The sequence below is a fragment of the Sinohyriopsis cumingii genome, chromosome 10 (genome assembly GCF_028554795.1).
Source record: "Sinohyriopsis cumingii isolate HCF-2022 chromosome 10, ASM2855479v2, whole genome shotgun sequence".
Taxonomy (NCBI): domain Eukaryota; kingdom Metazoa; phylum Mollusca; class Bivalvia; order Unionida; family Unionidae; genus Sinohyriopsis; species Sinohyriopsis cumingii.
In genome coordinates, this window is record NC_142970.1 from 68,106,886 (window position 1) to 68,126,568 (window position 19,683).

The window sequence follows — 19,683 nt, forward strand, 5'->3', positions numbered from 1 at the left end:
TTTTTGTCTGAGTAACTCCATGCTCAGCTTACCTCACCTTCAAAATATAATATTGTCATGTACATAGCATTGGTTTAGTACACACCTAGACCAGAGTCATGTACATAGCTTTGGTTTAGTACACACCTTTACCAAAGTCATGTACATAGCTTTGATTTAGTTCACACCTGGACCAGGGTCTTGTACATAGCTTTGGTTTAGTACACACCTGGACCAGGGTCATGTACATGGATTTGGTTTAGTACACACCTGGACCAGGGTTCTGCACATGGAGTTGAGAATTCTACTAATTGGCACATTTTTAGTTTTCATCACTTGCATTTCCATAATCTCTTCAGTGCACAATGTGTTTGGAATATAACATCGTCATATATGTTGACTCCTGGTCACGTATAATTCCTCAGGGTGGGGCCATGGGGTCAAGAATTATAATGGTGAAACATTTTGCTTCAGGTATTCTCTTTTGTATTTCTAATGACCATATAAGTTCTAGGTTGGAACCTTAGGGTAGGTATCAATTACATAGCAAATAAATTCTCCCCCCACCCACCCCACATAACAGGAATTGTTTGATGAAAATTTCTTGGCCCACCTGCAAGGTGTGGAGTTGCTATGGTATTGGCCAGGATGCAGGATACGTTTTGGTTACACGTTTGATTCTATCATATTGTAATAAATATTGTATGATCCTAGATTGTGTTTGGGGCCCATTCCTTCTTCTGTCCATAGGACTTTCATTTATGCAAATTAATGATGATCATTACACTGGACAACAAATTTTTACAAAAGTCATGTTACTGAAATAAAATTAGTCAATTCTTATCAATTTTTATGTGCTGAACACGAATATGACAGTCAAATTGCAAAATTGGCTCTAGTTTTTTTGTAATCTGCAAGAAATTAATGTTTACATAACGAAATGCATTCCAATAGTAAAAGGTCAACTGTAATAGCCTACCTATAAAAAATCAAGTCATTGACTACATCTTAGATTTCTTCGCCTGTCTCTTGTACAGCTGTTCGGGAGCATCTCTGAGAGTGTCCAGCAGTAGTCAGCCAGCATTGTAGTGGACCATTTTCCCTGGTATCTTTGTTCCATTGTTGCGATATCTTGATGAAAACGTTCGCCGTGTTCATCACTAACAATACCACAGTTGCTAGGAAAGAAATCCAAATGGGAATGAAGGAAGTGAATCTTTAGAGACATATTGCAGCCAAGTTTCTTATACTTCATCAACATGTCTTCTACTAGTTCCTTATAGTTTTCTGCCCTAACATTTCCGAGGAAGTTTGTAGAAACTAGGCGAAAAGCATTCCATGCTTGTTTCGCGTCACCTTCCAGCAAGTTGTTGAACCGGTCATCTTTGAAAAGCTCTCGAATCTGAGGACCCACAAAAACTCCCTCTTTAATCTTTGCTTCCCTGAGTCGAGGGAATTTTTCATGCAGGTATCGGAATGCTGGCAAAGTCCGGTCAATGGCTTTCACGAAGTTCTTCATCAAACCTAGTTTGATGTGAAGGGGTGGTAGCAAGATTTTCTGAGCCTCAACCAGAGCTGGGTGTTGGATATTCTTCTCTCCAATGGCTACATTCTGCCTGTGAGTCCATTCCTTCCTCATGTAGTGCATTTCCCTTGCTCGGCTATCCCACTCGCATAAGAAACACATGTATTTTGTATATCCTTGCTGCAGTCCCATTAAAAGGGCAACTACCTTCAAATCACCACAGAGGTGCCAGCTGTACTTGTTATACTCAATGGAATTCAGTAGCTGCCTTAAGTTATCGTATGTCTCTTTCATGTGGACAGCATACGCTACTGGAATAGATGGAAGAATGTTTCCATTGTGCAAAAGCACAGCCTTGAGACTCAGTTTCGAAGAGTCCACAAATAGTCTCCATTCTTGTGGGTCATGAGTGATTTTTAAAGCATTCATGAGGCCCTCAATATCGGAACAGAATATCAGATTACTTTCCTTTCTGAAGAAAGGCTCCAATTGCTGGTGGCGCTTTCGATATGCAGTAATTGTGACATCTTCTAGAAGATTCCATTGTTGGAGTCTTGATCCTAGCAATTCTGCCTTGTTCTTTGATAAGTCCAAATCACGAATCAGGTCATTTAGTTCTTCCTGTGTTATTCTGTGTGGGGTTGATGATGCACCACAGTGAAAATCTGGATCACTGCATGCTGATGGACCAGGAGAAGAACAGGTCGACTCACCTTTGTCTTCGTCAGATGAATCAAGAGAATATTCTGCTGGAGGTTCTGGAATAGGAAGTCCCTCACCATGTGGAACTGGTCTCAATGCAGACGGAATGTTTGGGTAGACTATTCTCGACTTCTTTCGCTTCGTTATTCCGCCGGAAAGAGGAGGAACCAAGCAGAAGTAACAGTCATTTAGGTGGTTGCTTGGCTCTCTCCACACCATTGGGACTGCAAACGGCATTGATGACCTTTTGCAATTCAACCACTGTGAAAGCTGTGTTGTACATGTAGCACAGCATATATGCGGAGCCCAAGGCTTGTCTTGGTCACCAACCTTGCATCCGAAGTAAAGATGATATGCCTTCTTGACTTGAGAATTGATACTTTTCTTCTGGTTGGCAAATGTCACTTCCCCACAAATATAGCAAAAATTGTCCGCGGTATTAACACACTTTCGAGGCATTACTGTTCTTTATTGTACGTAAATGGATAAAATAATAAGTTTTATGTAACAGTAGCTTGAACTGTCTCGCACAACGTCTAAAATATTTTAAATGCTGAACCTATCTGATTGGGCTTTATATAGTACACTGCTTACGTCAGCTTCAGCAGCCGCCTGGCATTAGTATAATAGGCCTACACATGTATAGTACACTGCTGACGTCAACTTACTTCAGCAGCCACATGGCATTAGTATTGCATTGCATCAGAAAATGATGCAATCAACTGTGGATGATGTGAGCATGATGGTATTATGCAATGTTACATCATTATTCCGGATGTTGCTGCAGTCCTACTGGAGAAATTTACACAGTGAAACATAGAAAATGAGGTATATGAATATCTTCAAAACGAGAGCCAATACAAATTTTTCACGGTTATATTCGTGTTCGGCACACCAAAATACTACAGATTAGGGCCTTTTCAAGTCAGTAATGATTTCACTGTTGACCAGTGTTATTATTGGATTTCAACCAGATATGGTGTGCAAATTGATATTGATGAGATCTGACAGAGTTTTATGGTCAGCCATCGTATAGCAGATTTATAGCTTATGATTGTGACATCCACCACCGTTATTTATCTGAATCTCATTAATGTTAGGAATTACCAATGCTACCTCTGGAATTTATCCCTCCTGTAGATTGAGTGTGTGTGGTTCTCTGTCATTGTAGTGTGTAGTCAATGGGAAACAACTCCTACAGATTACCTCCCCTAACCATACCACAAGGTGGAACATACTGAGTTTTGACATGGCCCAACTCTTCAAAGTTTGAGACTTTGTCCATTGTCCAAACTGAACGAACTACATTCCTTTGTTTTAAAGACTCAGCTGGCTTTCACTACAGAAAACAGGCTTTTACAGAGTGTTGTAGGCAGATGCTGATGGTCAGCAATTTCTCTTTCTCTTACCTGTTTATCCATTGTTGATGTTGGGTAATGTTTTAAAAGAGAAAGGAAATTTTATAGTTAAACCTGCTTAGTGTTGGTCCCACATTTTGTATATTCCTTTATATTGGTGAGACTTTCCAAGTTTTTTTTTTATAGGTTAATATTCTACATCTCAGTTGTGTCTTTCATTACATAGTACCTCATTTACTCGTGTCACTTCTGTGATCTCCCTTTTTTCCTATACAAAGCTATACTTCCTCAATAGTGGAAGACATCAGTTCTGGAATTTGATTGTTTGGTATACTGCTATTGGCCATGGGGTCAACAAGTAAAACATTGTTTGGTTTTCTAATATTCACATAACCTGAAACATTTCACCTGGAATAATATCCATACTTCCCTTTTCTCTCTATACCATTGTTGCCCCATGGTTATGTCCCTTTGTTGGATTATGTTGTCAAGAAGTAGGATACTTGATTAATAACATTTATATTATTATTATTGTTATCATACATTTTTGTGGTGGGATTCTTTCAGACCTTATCAGTTAAGTGCAGATTTGCCAATCTTTGCTCAGAAGTGGCATTAAAAGACCCACAGCAACTACTAATCATCAAGAACCACACATGCCCTCACTTGTAACATTTAATTATTGACTAGCTTTTAGAGTTGTGTGCTTCTGTACCATTTCAAAATTGATCACTTATATCCATATATATATATATATATATATATATATATATATATATATATATATATATATATATATATATATATATGTGTGTGTGTGTATCATATCATAGCTGCAAACTGTCCCATTTTTTCCGTATTTGTCCTGTATTTTGGACCTGAATACGGGTGTATGTTTTTTTGGCAAAAAATACGTTTTCTATTTTTTTTTAAAATATTAAAAAAATTCTCTGCAGTTTTCAGTTTAGAACGGGCACTTGGTTCCATTCTGATAGAAATGTATCGCATGTACATAGGAATACAGTTCTACAATATGATTGGTTCATTCGAAATTGAGGCTACAATGCCTGTCTTTATCTGCCATATTGGATTTCACAAACAGTTAACTGCTGTCACTGTATCTCATTTTCTTAATATTCAAGTTCTAATCATGTTGAATATGAAAGCAGAATATTCAGAATTTTCTCCAGGAAAAACAACAAAAAAAACAGAACTAGAAGGACAATTGTGCGGTCTTGTTTAGATTTGTGAAACCATCTAGTAAAGGAGAAAACTACGTTTTGCAAGTTGTGTAACGTGATTTCACTATTGGGCGCCTATGAAATAAAGAGTACGAAGAAGCTAATAAACACCAGCTTGCTGCTTCATCATACACAACTCAGTCTGAACTTACAATGTATATAAATACCAGAGAGAACCTTGCTGTAATTTGATCTAAATTCGGTTTATTAAATTTCTTTTGGAAACTAACCTTCCTCTTTCAGTTACATGTGATTTATTTTGCACATGTTTTCCAGACAGTAAAATCGCAAAGGATTACTCATATGCTAGAATGAAAACAGTTCAATAAGAAAATCACACAGAATTGAGATCATCAGTGAAGGTTGATACATTTAAATTGATAATGACTGGAAAAAGATAAGGTGTGGAAAAGGCTACTATAAAAAGTCTGTGAGTGTGTTGCACTCTTGCACCTTCTGAATGGGCATCCGATATGAAATATGATACAACATATGCATATTTGACATTAAATAATTATGTAAAGCACTGTCCTACTTTACTGATGGTTGTATATGTTGTAAATAGTCACATATGCATTAAAATGTTAAAAATCAGTATTTGTTCCTGAAAATTAGTATTTTTGTCACAAGAAGTCAGTATTTTTTTATTGGAGGGTTGGCAGCTATGCCATATAAGTCCTGATCATTCATTTCCATATTCATCAGAGCCTGGATATTGCGACAGTCCAAGATCCAGGACCGATTTTATTTAGCCACGTACCAGTCCTATAAAAGCAGCACTAGCCCATTGGACCTTTAACATTTCTAACTTTGTTCCATTAAATAAAGAAAATGTGTTTTTTAATCTTTAAAACATATGACTTGACTCAAAAGTACACCGAAGCAAGTGGAAGTTGAACCATAGTGAGAGGTTGGTGTTTTAAAATATCACTGGAAATCTGCAAATTTTGTAGGCAATATACTGACCACCAGTCCAGGATTGATCCTTGTCAATCAAATGTTTGTCTGTTCTACACCATAGCTAAAATTAAGCCTCAGTAGTATCAGATTACAATATGTTCCAGATGCTAAGAGTTTGTTTAAGTATGGATTTGCTTGCAGAAGGCAAGAATCAATCACAGAGAATTTGTCTGCCACAAGTTTTGTTGCACTGCATGGTGTCAGAAGCTCAGGTCAGAAATTATTACAGAAATAAAAAGACTTCCCTATGAGTTGAGTATGATGACAAGATGTCATTTATGTTTTGTTCACCATGTACTGCATTCATTCTGAGTCAGTGAATTGCTCAGGCGCCTTATTCAAAGGTGCATCCATTTTTTTAAAAAGTATATTACTTGCATCAAAAAGTTTTTTTGTTGTTGCAGTAAATGAACATAACCCTTTCATTCATCGAGACCCCGCTTTCCTGAACATTTTATAAGGCTGAGTTATTTACAATGACATAGTGACTAGTTGATTTTCATCTTGATAGACCATGTCTCTTTTGAATACATTCCCCTATCACATTATGTTAGGAATATTAGCCTGCTACCTAGCAAACCCAGCCCTACTAAAAGATGAAAATCGTCTTATTGTCTATTTTTAGATAGACAAAGGGCAGTAAGTCTTGCCCATTACCTTCCTTGATACCACAACGTGTCACTAGTGTGTTTAGCTTCACTGTTTTCTGAGAAACACGCAGGGCAATAGCCTTCAACAATCCAGCCTGTTTTTGTGTTCCTATGGACCCATCCAATGTTCATTTTGCATTTATAATGCAGATTTGTCGATCTGCTGCAGGTCGTATACTTTTTTTTTACAATTTCTGCCAATATTTTGAGAGAGTTATCACTTGTTGGGACTTCATCTTGTAGGACCACCATCGCACCACGCTATCATTGACCATACAAAAGGTCATTATGGGTTAGCATACATTTGGCTTTATTTGCTTACTCCAACCACTACAGAGCTCCTAATAGCAAATTCTGAAGTGCTGCTTGATAATTATGCTCAGTTTATAAGTATTTCATGCTGTTATGACGGAATTATTATTAACCAGACATGCAACATAAGTTTTAAACAGGGCCATAGGTTTCTGATGACACTTCACTGATCTGTTAGTTTTTAACGACCTAATAATTTCACACATTATTAGTTTCTGGTTTGGTTTATGTGTATTGTGTCGCCATCGTATATATCAATTAAACGTTCTACAGGCCACTTCATAGCATGGAGTTTACCATGACTCCTGTTCTGTTTATGTTATGTATACATGGTTTCTGTTACACTGTGTCTATAACATGTGGTTAAAAAAAAGTGTTTTGTTTCAGTGACCAAGTAATTTCAACATATTACTAGTCTCTACATAGGTGTGTTTCTTGTATCAGAGCATGGTAGCCTGCCATGACTCTGGTTTGGTTTATAGTATGTACACATTGTCCCTTCTTTATTAACTATTCATTGTGCTCAAGCTTAATATAGGATATACATTTATGATATAACACGTTTACAGACCTGTTCGTTAAGCTGTGTTTTAGCAGCCTAGTAATTTCAGCCCTTTACTAGATTCAGCTTTGGTTTATGTCATTTCCACAGATTATTTATTTAATTGATCTATATGCAATTTCAACGCATGGAAGTCAGCCAACACTCATGCTTTGTTGTGTATACATTGTTTCTGCTATGCGCAGCATATATATTATGTAGTATGGGTTGCCAAGTTAGTTGATTTATACTATTAGCTAGTTAGTCACATACTAATTTGCTAATCTATGCTTTGTTTTCTCACATCTTGTGTTGTTTCAGAGGAATGTTTACTACACACATGATATGCACATGCACAAAGATTGCCCTGTTTGGCATTGAAGGGAAGGAGCTAAATATGCAGTGTTTGGTCAGAAAACACATGCTCTGCTGTACTACTGAGAAATCTGCCTGTCCAGCCACGGCTCTGGAACAGCCGCCACAGGTGTGTGTCATACTGACATGTATGCAGCAGCGGTGCTGGAAAGGCTGGTAGTGAGGCGATGCCAACAGTACAGGAAAGGCCAGGGATACTGGCTGTGTGGCAATGCTGACATTGTGGGAGAAGATGGTGATGCAGGTGGTGCTGGAAAGGGCAGCATTGCTATCTTTGCCGGCAATGCCAGATGTTAGAGTACTCACAGCTTATACTCAAGCTAGAGCCTTTGTCTTGCACATGACCGAGCGGAGTCATCAAGGCCACCCACTTGACTTAATGCTCAGCTTGAAGCCGAGCCAGATGATAACCCAGTGCACAGTAAGTGTGATGAATCATCAATATTCGTGTGTGCACCCACATTGATCCCTATGATGCAATAGTACTTTGGCTCTATGTAACCGATTTGAGCTCACTTGACCTCCTTCCCTCGGGGGGGGGGGGGGGGGATCCAGGTCAGTTGGGGGGGCTTCGGTTTTCTTTCAACCCCCTTGCCCCTCCACACAATAAACCGGTAGATCGGTAGATGGATGCCTTTCGATAACAGGATATGGTCCCTCATATAAGACTTCGGAGCTTGTGCTAAGGACACATTCCCCAATGAGTTACTCAAAACTTGCTTTGGCATGCATGCAGCAGGTGGAGGCCCATCATCAGCTGGAGTCTGCTCACCATATTCAAGACCGGGAAGGTGATGTCATTCGCCTCCTTGTCAGATGAGGTGAGTGCACCGTTAGTCTCGATCTGACAGATCTATACTACCATGTCCCTATCCATCCCATCTATGCCTAGTTTCCACGTTTACTGCCACTTGGTTATCAATTTGTCATTCTTCCCTTGGTCTTTCACTCACTAGGGAGTCCAACCTGTTACTGACCTTCACTACAGTTAGTGACACCTGTGAAATGGCCTCTACACATCAATATACCATAAAGGAAGGCTGTCATCTATAACTTTCATTTCTGTATAGATTGATCCTGGGGTCAAAATGGTCCTCTTTCGATCTGACAACATTGTGGTGGTGACCTAAATCCTCAAACATATGTCGGTTGTTCTGATTTGGCATTTTTCTATGTGGTTGCAACAGTCCCCATTACAACATATAATTCAGACACCTTCTGCCTGCATCAGTAGCTTCACCAAGGATCAATCCAGATTGGGTCATGTCCTTCACACGAAATGTCCCATCCATCAGTTGGTCGTCACTCGGATTCACACACTTCAAGGGCATCCAATGATCAACCATTTGTTGACGAGGTGGAATCAGCAGCTACCCATCTTCTTCCCCACAGTTCAAGACACAGCAGCTTGAGCCATTAGATGTGAGCCATCTGGGAGAGGTCGTTGGCCTGTGCCACCACTCCTGTGATGCTACAGTTATGGGGTCAGAATGGCAAGGTGACTCTGATAGCCCCTCTTTGAGGGCACAAGCCGTGTATCAATGATCTAATTTTCGTAACGATAATACACCCAGGAAGATTTCGGCCAGCCGTCCTCTTCTAGATGCTCAGCCTTTACCAGTACAGCCTTGCGAGTCAGACAATTTTAACCTTGATTTGTGCCAAGAATCTCAAGAGTAACCATCTATATCACCCATATGCGTGCCTCTATCCCTCATGTGGCTGACTTTTCTGGCTCTGTTCTTGGAGAAGAAACATTTGGACCCCAATCATTACCAAAGGATACTGCCCTATGATATTGGAAAAATTCTGGCATCATGGCAACCTGTTTGTGTGGGATAGAGCTTGACCAGTATCCCTCATTTGTCTCCAAAGGGATCCAATCATGTTTTTTTTAAACATGGATAGATTTGAACCTCTAGCCCACACATCACTAATGTCACTGTCATACAGACCATGTTTACTGATAGCTTTAGCTTCAGCATGCAGGGTAAGTGGGCTGCATCCCCCTTTATGTTCACTGGAATTCTTTGCAGTTCAGATTGGAAGGTTTGGTTGTTCTCAAGATACCATCTATTGGTAGTCAACCAGTGTCCCTGCTCGCTTTCTTCTGTAACCAGGTCAAAAACCATAGCCACACAAGATTCTGTTCACGCCCTCAGGGATCAGTGACCTCGGGCACATTCTGACATCATGGCAAATGCGACATTGGGCATGAAAAAGATCTCTCTGACAATTGAATCTTAAACAACCAAAATCCATAACATTTCCAAATTTTAATTTGTCTTGGGTTCTAACTTGAACCTCTCACTCATGCTTCGCTAAAGTTAATATCATAAAAGACATGCTTCTTGTAAGCTTTAGCTTACACAGGCAGGATCAGTGAGCTACATGTCCTTTCAGTCGACCCAAACTATCTTCTGTTCAGTTCAGATTTTTCGATAGTCCTCCTTACACAACCAGACCTAGTTGCCAAGAATCATTTGCCGTCCATAGGTAACTGACGAGTCGTCATACGTCCAATCTTTTCCATAGAGAAGAATAGAAAGGCAGCCATGAGAGATCCTTTCTGCATTCTTAATCACTATTTGAGACGTAGAGACAAGTCGTGGCACAAGCAATGTCTCTTCTCACGTGGCTTATTGCTATGAAGTTTTGAGCAATCTCAGACAGAACACAGGATTTCACACTTCGCGCCCTTTATTCCTGGCTGAAGGTGATCATATGCTTGGTGTACTCTGACATCTTGCCAGATCAGAGTGGCCTCATGTCTGCACCCTCAATACTATTTGAGACATAAACACGTCGTGATATGCGCAAATATCACTTCCTCCCAATCAAGGTCGGAAAACAATGCATCACTCCCTCAAGCCCGTGCTTTGTGGTTGAAGTGGGCTATATGCTCTGCATACACTGAGATATCTCAAGATATTTTCTTTAAAACTTGTAATAATAGGTACTTCACGGCTCAAGGCAAATGTCTCGTGGGCAGACATAAGTTCAAGCTTGCAGTGGCTGTATTATAGGTTAGGTAAAATGTTTTTATTAAAGCTGCAATTATTATGTTTAAAAAAAAAGTAATAAAACCAAAGTATTTATTATTATTAAAACAAAGACAAATGTGTAATGTCGTGATTTTTTTTGGTTTACCAGAATCAATTATATATTCGATGTTGACAGTTGTCATAGTCCTCCCGTTGTCATCATTCTTTGGCTAGCAACTTGTCAAAACAAATTTGCGAGCTACTTATGGCTACAATTTTCGAGGGTTGCTCATGAGGATTATGATTCACGAGATTAGGTACATTTCTCCGACTTTCACTTTTGAATGCAATGTTTTGATCTGAAACATTATGGAAGATTTGGTTGGCATGCAGATCCAACCTTCTTGAGTTTTTACCTCAGAGATTTAGCATCGCAGACACAAACATTGGATCTGGTATGGTCAGTGGCAACAGCACAGACAGCCACCAGACCCAACTAGACAAATCAACACAGCCCATTAGCTTCGCTGGATTCACCAGTGAAAATTTTTGGTAGGTGAGATCGTATCTTCATCTTCTCAGCCATATATTTATACAGGTGCAGACTACTTTAATGTTGCTCGTTAGTTCTTTTTAGTAGCTTACCATTATGATTATTCATTCGCTTTAATTTCTATTATTTAGGTTGGAACCAAAGCTCCACAGGCTGCTGGTAGAATTCATTCAGATATGGAGAAGGGTTTCATCATGGCAGAGGTGATGAGCTTTGATGACTTCAAGGAACATGGATCAGAGAATGCATGCAAGGTCAGATTATATTAATGAAACTTGTTAACTTTTATGCGCTTTACCATTTATCTGTCTTTTCTAATATCCTAGGTCACTTTTAGCCTTTTCGTACCTGCCAGTCCTTAGGTTTTTGCAGTATGTCGTAGGGAAAAGACAATTAAACTACAGGCTTACGGAATAAAAGCACAAATTATGGAAATACAATTGTTTGTGGTAAAATCCAGATTCTGACTTGTCTATGTTTCATTCAGATCCAGTCTGCATATTAGTATCATTGGAATTTGCTCAGGAAACCAAACTTACTTTACTGGAGTAGCTTAAGATGCTTTGGGACTGTAACTTTTTGGTGATGTAAAATGTATGCATGATCAAGTTGTTGCTTATTTTATTTTATTTTTTAAATGGCATCCAACAAGCAACATGTGAGGACAAAAGGGACAGTAAACCTCTTAAATAATTTTAATAGTGAAGAAGGGCAACAGCTACCTTTAGTGGACATCATGTTTTAATTTTAGTATGTCACATGATGGGAAAGATGATTCCTGTGGCCATGGCCCACATGAAATTTAATATTTATTTTAATGATTACACAAAGGCTTAATAGAGCTTCGTAGGGTTTGTAAATGCAGGTTGTGAAACTGTGCTGGAGATAATTATGGTTGAGGTCAAATTTTTTAAAAAATTGAATTGAACATGTTTACTATCACTGCATCAGTCTTGAATCATGCTTCCAGATTTTCAAATGCATGTTTTCCAGCTTGACAATAGCAGTACATAATATTTTTTATGCTTTACTGAAAACCAGTCCAACATATGAAAAACATTGACTGCCATACTGAGAAAATCATGTTAGGGTTGACATTCTTCCTTTTATCCACTATCTGACCATTAGTTCATTATCCATTGCCCATCAGCAATTGTTGTTTATATCTTTGGATGTTATGTTTGTAATCCAGTTCTGAACATTATTGGAACATGAGTTAAAAAAGATTTCTGATGAGTTCAGTAAAGAGCAAATTTCAGGCATATTAAGGAGGTGATTGGAGTCACTTGCTTGAGCTTATTGTGTCCCCAAAGGCCACACATCAAGTGTGATTTTGATCAGAATTGGGGACAATAAGCTTATACGATGAAAATCAAGGAAGAGTTTAATAATCTTTGACAGTGACGCGTAATAAAGATGTGATCTTGCATAAGATTGGTTGAGATTGTTGCTCGTCCTTCCATCGCATCATATCCCACCTTTTTTCCTTCCATGGCACAATAAAGTTCAGGAGGACTTCATGGATATTAACCAAACTTGATATGAGCTATAACATTAAGAAGTCCTAGTTCATACTTGATATTCACCATTTTCTTTACAAAAATTATGGCTCCTGACTTAGAACTTCTCCCGTCATTTGCATCATGGTCTTGTTTAAGTTCAAGGATTCAGATATTCTGTGGATTCAAAGCAAATTTGGTAAAGCTTTTACATCAGCAAGATATCTGTTAAGTACGATTCTCACCATGTTCCAACAAAATTTGATGTTGTTATGGCTCCTTATTAACTTAAAACTTTCTCCTTCAATCACAATTTCATTCTGCTAAATTGTAGAAGAATTAAATGAATTCTAGCCAAATTTGGTAACAGGCTTTATTCTAAAATTAGCTATTTTGGAAAAAGAAACATTACTGAGTGATGACCCCAGTTTTTTTATGAAACTTTTGCACTTCAGTTTCATCATATTTGGCAAGTGGATCCTTTTCATGATGACATGTATCTAGTAAAGCGCATGCAACAAAATTTATTATTATATGCTCATTTATTTCTCCGTTAATTTTACATTGTTAGAATCGTTCAATATTTTACAATATTGCACACCTTCATATTGTATTCATGTGCATAAAGGAACTACTTTCTATTGTAAACAAACAATGGATGCAGATGCCAGAACTTTTGATTTGTAAACAAATCATGTACACTTGTGTAGTAGGTGCTTTACGTTTTGGTTGATGAAATTTGTTTCTCAATAAAGTTTGTTCCTGAATGAAGTAAAGCAAATGTTTCGTGGACCGCCACATACCAGCTGCTTTGGTACATTCCACGTTAACTTTTTTTGATAAATGTTTCGGATTTAGGCTAGCTATACAGTAGACACCAGAAAGGGTCCTTACAAAAAACTGTCTTGTTTAGATGGTAATAAGAATGGCAAAAAAAATATACTTATGGTTTTACATCCTGAATTTCCTCAAAATGTACTTTCTTAGTAATGGAAATCTGAATTACATGAGCCATGTCACAGGTTCTCAATCTTGACTACACATTTCAAAATTGTACTGTCATTTTGAATATAAGTGCAATTACATCATCCTTACTGCACTCAAAATGAAATAAGCATTAAATTCCATAGCATCTTTTTGATAATTGCAATTGAAAGACCTCATATTTTCCCCATATGTTTTCAAACATTCATTGACAGAAACAGAAACACATTTGCAGATGTCAACATGCTTCTCCCTCACTTCTTCAGTCGACATATTTCATGTGGAATTGTCACATATAAATCAAGTCCATAATCAAGAAATTTTGTAGAATCGACAAAAATACCAAAATCTATTCATTCCAGATCAAATGGAAAATTGTTGCTATGTGCATTCATTCACAAAATGACTAAAAAAAATAGTATTTATACTTATATAATTTAATGAACATATAACCATATACTTTATAGACTTGTAGAAGAGTTGGGACCCTCTATCATAGCATATTTGAAGATGATATCTTTGTTGTTTTTAATTTGATGTATTTTCTCTCTCTTAGGCGGCTGGAAAATACAAGCAGAAAGGGAAAGAATATGTTGTGGATGATGGAGACATTGTCTTTGTTAAATTCAATGCAGGAGCAGGATTGACTGCTGGTGCTGCTGCTGCCAAAAAGAAATGATTACAGATCTTTTATGAAATGTTAGTGATTATATTTTATTGTACCAGAGTATTGAAAAAGTCACTGTAACCTTTTTACCTATGGTGTCTGGCTAAAATTAACAAAAATGGTTGGCAGTCTGTCCCAAATACTCCATGATCTCTCATATAACATGTTAAAAATCTTGCACAATATTAACTTGTTTGGCTTTGTTTATTTTAGACATTACTATTCAGCTGGTACAGTTTAATTATTTGCTATTTAATAGAAAATAGTGCCTTCTTGTTGCACATATAACCAATCTGTATTACTTGTTGCACACAAAATTAAATTGGTATTACAGATAGGGGTCGCTGTATTCTTAAACAAAATATCAGTTTTATGGATGTCTTTTCTCTAGAATATTTGATCAAATTGAGAAGTAAAATGTTTCCTGATACAGTGGACCATTGGAATGACCCCTGATACAGTGGACTAAAGGATTGTCCCATGATAAACCAGACCATTGGAATGACCCGATACAATGGACCATTTGATTGTCCCCTGATACATTGGATCAGTGTAATGTCCCTAGATACATAATTCAATATGCATAAATATACAAGTTATCCAGACCACAAATGTCCAGTCAGATTATGTGTTTCCAAAAGAGACTGCATGATCAACATTTTTTCTGCACTAATATGGGGTCATATACTGTGAAACCATAGCCATTGAAAGCTAGGGTTTTAATGTTGCAAGCTGTTTTTTATAATTGGTCACATAAAATGTGAGAGTGTTGCAAGGTAAGAAAGAGATCATGATATTCTAAATCTTTCATGTAAATTTCAGATCAGTTGTTTTTTTTTGTTTTTTTTTGTTTTAGCAGACTCCATCTTGTTACCGTGCCAAGAATTATGAGATTTGTATATTTGGCCTTTTCATTTCCATACAAGGCTCCATTTCATAAACAGTCACCAATCTTTTAAATTGAATAAAACAGAAGTCCTGTTCATAAATAGGTATCAGTGTGTTTTATTATCAAATTTGTACACATGTTCTTTTCACACACATACAGAAGGCCTGTTCATAAACAGTCACTTGTCTGTTAAAATTCATGAAGGCCTGTTCATAAACAGTCACTTGTCTGTTAAAATTCATGAAGGCCTGTTCAAAAACAGTCACTTACTGTTAAAATTCATGAAGGTCTGTTCATAAAGTCACTTACTGTTAAAATTCATGAAGGCCTGTTCATAAACAGTCACTTGTCTGTTAAAATTTATGAAGGCCTGTACATAAACAGTCACTTGTCTGTTAAAATTCATGAAGGCCTGTTCATAAACAGCCACTTGTCTGTTAACATTCATGAAGGCCTGTATATAAACAGTCACTTGTCTGTTAAAATTCATGAAGGCCTGCCTGTTTATAAACAGTCACATTGTCTGTTAAAATCCATGATATAGAAGACCTGTTTGGAAACAGTTAAAATTTATTTGAAACACATTATGCTTTGCTAATATGACACGGAATTATGCTGCCTTTGTTATTGTATCTGTACATCACGTTTGTATCTCTACATACCCTTGATCGGTGTTACATTTTTAGGGATTAGGCTTATTGCTAAAGTCTTTTATTTTCTTGCTAGATAAAATAGAAAGCTGAAGAAGAAAAAAAATCGGGTATCTTGTGAATAACATTTGTGGAGTCTGAGTCTGCCCTCTATCCTTGTGAATTTAAAGGTCACAGTTGAGAAGTTTTGAACCAGGACATTATATATTTTATTCCTTGTACTGTCTGAATCTGAAATTTGATTTTTATCATACCTCCACCCTTACACATCCTCTTTGTAACCTCCTGTCACTTTTATTGGGTTTATAGTTTGATAGGTATTGACAACAATACATTTACACATGGTAGAAATAAGGAAAGAGAGAGAGACAGAAATGAAAAGATATTTTGTGGATATAAAACACAAATAAAACAGTTTCATCAAGTGTATGATGTGTACTTTTTCTTGATGTAAGGTGAATTTTAGATTCACTCAGTGCATGACCCTTGCACCTTTCAGTGTGTTATCCTCCTTTCCAGGTTTCATCTCATATTATTGCCCCAATATCTGACTTACTCTTGTGGTGTGAATTCACTGTGATGACAAAATAAGGTGGCAGTGACCTAGCTCTGTTGAATTCAAGCATCTTTCAGCTTTTAACAAAAAAAGTTTTGCTGTAATTGCATTTTAAGATGAATATGTGTATTGCATTAAAACTAGGTCACTGATTTACTTTCCTGTGTTAAATGTGCACCCAACTATGAATATGTGTTACCCTGATACATTAATTTTTAATTCATATGTAAAATGAACAGCATTGGACCTCGTCTGCCATTGCAATATGGACCTGATAATGGATTGCCAGAACACAGATTGCCATTGCATTTATACAGAACACAGATTGCCATTGCATTTATGGGTCTATTGATGGATTGCCAGAACACAGATTGCCATTGCATTTATGGGTCTATTGATGGATTGCCAGAACACAGATTGCCATTGCATTTATAGGTTTATTGATGGATTGCCAGAACGCAGATTGCTAGTGCATTTATGGGTCTATTAATGGATTTGTCTTTTGATGGATTACCCAGAACACAGATTACCAGTGCAGTATGGATCGTTTTATGGATTACACAAAACACAGATTACCAATGCAGTATGTTTTTTTTGTTGGATTACCCAGAAAACAGATTACCACCAGTACAGTATGGGTCTTTTGTTGGATTACCCAGAACACAGATTACTAGTGCTGTATGGGTCTTTTGATGCATTACCCAAAACACAAATTGCCAGTGCATTATGGGTCTTTTGTTGGGTTACCCAGAACACAGATTACCACCAGTACAGTATGGGTCTTTTTATTGATTACCCAGAACACAAATTACCACTAGTACAGTATGGGTCTTTTTATGGATTACCCAGAACACAGATTACCAGTGCAGTATGGGTCTTTTTATGGATTACCCAGAAAACAGATTACCAGTATAGTATGGGTCTTTTGATGGATTACCCAGAACACATTGCCAGTGCAGTATGGGTCTTTTGATGGATTACCCAGAATACAGATTATCACCAGTACAGTATGGATTACCCAGAACACAGATTACCAGTGCAGTATGGATCTTTTTATAGATTACCAGTACAGTATGGGTCTTTTGTTGGATTACCCAGAACACAAATTACCACCAGTACAGTATGGGTCTTTTGTTGGATTACCCAGAACACAGATTTCCAGTGCACTATGGGTCTTTTGATGGATTACCCAGAACACAAAATACCACCAGTACAGTATGGGTCTTTTGATGGATTACCCAGAACAGATTACCAGTACAGTATGGATCTTTTTATGGATTACACAGGACACAGATTACCAGTACAGTATGGGTCTTTTGTTGGATTACCCAGAACACAGATTACCACCAGTGCAGTATGGGTCTTTCGTTGGATTACCCAGAACACAGATTACCAGTGCAGTATGGGTCTTTTGATGGATTACCCAGAACACAGATTACCACCAGTACAGTATGGGTCTTTAGATGGATTACCCAGAACACAGATTACCAGTGTAGTATGGGTCTTTTGATGGATTACCTAGAACACAGATTGCCAGTGCCATATGGGTCTTTTGTTGTATTACCCAGAACACAGATTTCCACTAGTACAGAATGGGTCTTTTGATGGATTACCCAGAACACAGATTACCACCAGTACAGTATGGGTCTTTTGTTGGATTACCCAGAACACAGATTACCAGTGTAGTATGGATCTTTTCATGGATTACCCAGGACACAGATTACCAGTGCAGTATGCATCTTTTGAAAAGTGGTGACTTCTTTTATGAGGACTTTAGCAACACTAGAAAACGAGCAATGCATGATCTTTGATATAATGTGAAGGTTTATGCTATATTTGAACAGTTTGTCTTTTACATGAAAACTTGTTTATTAATCATCTTTCACAGTAAAACCTGTCTTGAAAGACTACTGCCATGAGACCCTAAATTCTTAGTATTCAGATTTAGTGGTTAGACACTGACGTCCTGTTTTGTGAGTAAACCTCTTTTGCGAGATCATGGTTTTTGGCAGAAGGGGTGGTTTTTCAAGAGGGGTTCTACTGTATTGTCAGTATGCCTCTCATACAGGCTCAGCATATGTGAGTAAGCTATCGTGTAGTGAATGTTTAAATAGCCAACTGAATAGCCAGTAACAAGGTTTGAATAAATACATAATTGCTTGTGAATGTGTTTCTTAATAATTATTAATTATTGCCGAGAACAAATAGGACACCTGTGTAGCTTTAATTGTATTACAACATGAACATTTACATCCAATTTTTGGATTGTTGGTCACTTTAAACATTTTAAAAGAAAAGCCCAAATTTTAAGGCAAAAATATTCTCATTTTCTCTGTCATTGCCAATATTTTAATCTCCCTTTTCCTGCACGATTGAAATGTGTCAGCTTTTGAGTAAAACTCCACTCCACTCAAAGTTCACATACTGATTGTTTGTGTTAAACCTGCGCTTTAAAGCAAGTTGATACTTTGGGGCTTAACATTCAAATGCTGACCTTATATGAGACTAAAAACAAAATGTTTCACAGATGGAAAAAATTTTTGAAGCTTAGTAATTGCTAGTTTTATGAATGTGGAACCTGGTTATAAGGCAATTTAATCATTATGGCTTAACTTCCATTGTACGTCATCCGTTGCCCATCGTGTATCTAACAATTATTAACTACTCTAGACTTCACAATAATGTCGTGTAACTTCCATTGTACATCATCCCTTGCCCATGGTGTATCTAACAGTTATTAATTACTCTAGTCTTCACAAAAATGTCGAACATTGATATGATAAAAGAAATATGATTGTGATTCATACAGTCAAAAAATGAAATGTTTAGAGGTCTAGATGAAGGAGTTGATGTCATACATTGCCTTTACTTAAAGCTTTTTTCTGGGATGATGCTCGCTCCCAATCAGAGGATGACTGTCTCATTTGGATGACTGTCTCATAAAATAACAATTTTAGTGAATTGTTCGGTATGATAACTGTCCTTTCTGAGAAATAAATCAACTAGCAGGTGTTGGCAAATAATTATGTTAAATTACACAGATTCCGAACCGTGTTTTGATTGAGCAACACAGGAATACACACATTAATGTGGCATAGACGAATTGAAAATTCCGTTTTGCTTGCATCATTATTTCTATTGTTCTGAATGAACACGATAGATTGAGGCAAGACGTCGCGTTTTATTTATATAGTGTTAAAACTTGTGTCGTATTTTCAGTGAATAATCACATGACTCAAATGCAAACTTCGTTGTATT

The 19,683-nt window shown here is 37.4% G+C and overlaps 1 protein-coding gene across 3 annotated transcripts in view; it reads left to right on the forward strand.

Annotated features, from left to right (window-relative positions):
- The window catches only part of LOC149790334 (obg-like ATPase 1), a 56,518-nt gene extending 40,222 nt beyond the window's left edge, over positions 1–16,296 (forward strand). Inside the window, exons 11-13 of one of the 3 annotated variants that reach the window (XR_016423826.1) lie at positions 11,312–11,434; positions 14,220–15,506; positions 15,546–16,296. Coding sequence is in view for 1 of the 3 variants with exons in the window: in XM_089972383.1 (XP_089828509.1) it covers positions 11,312–11,434; positions 14,220–14,342 (246 nt within the window). In the remaining 2 variants the exon portion in view is untranslated. Of the gene's footprint in view, positions 1–11,311; positions 11,435–14,219 lie in introns of all 3 variants that reach the window. The other 2 variants (XR_016423827.1, XM_089972383.1) reach the window with 2 other exon arrangements.
- Positions 16,297–19,683: the final 3,387 nt, after the last annotated feature.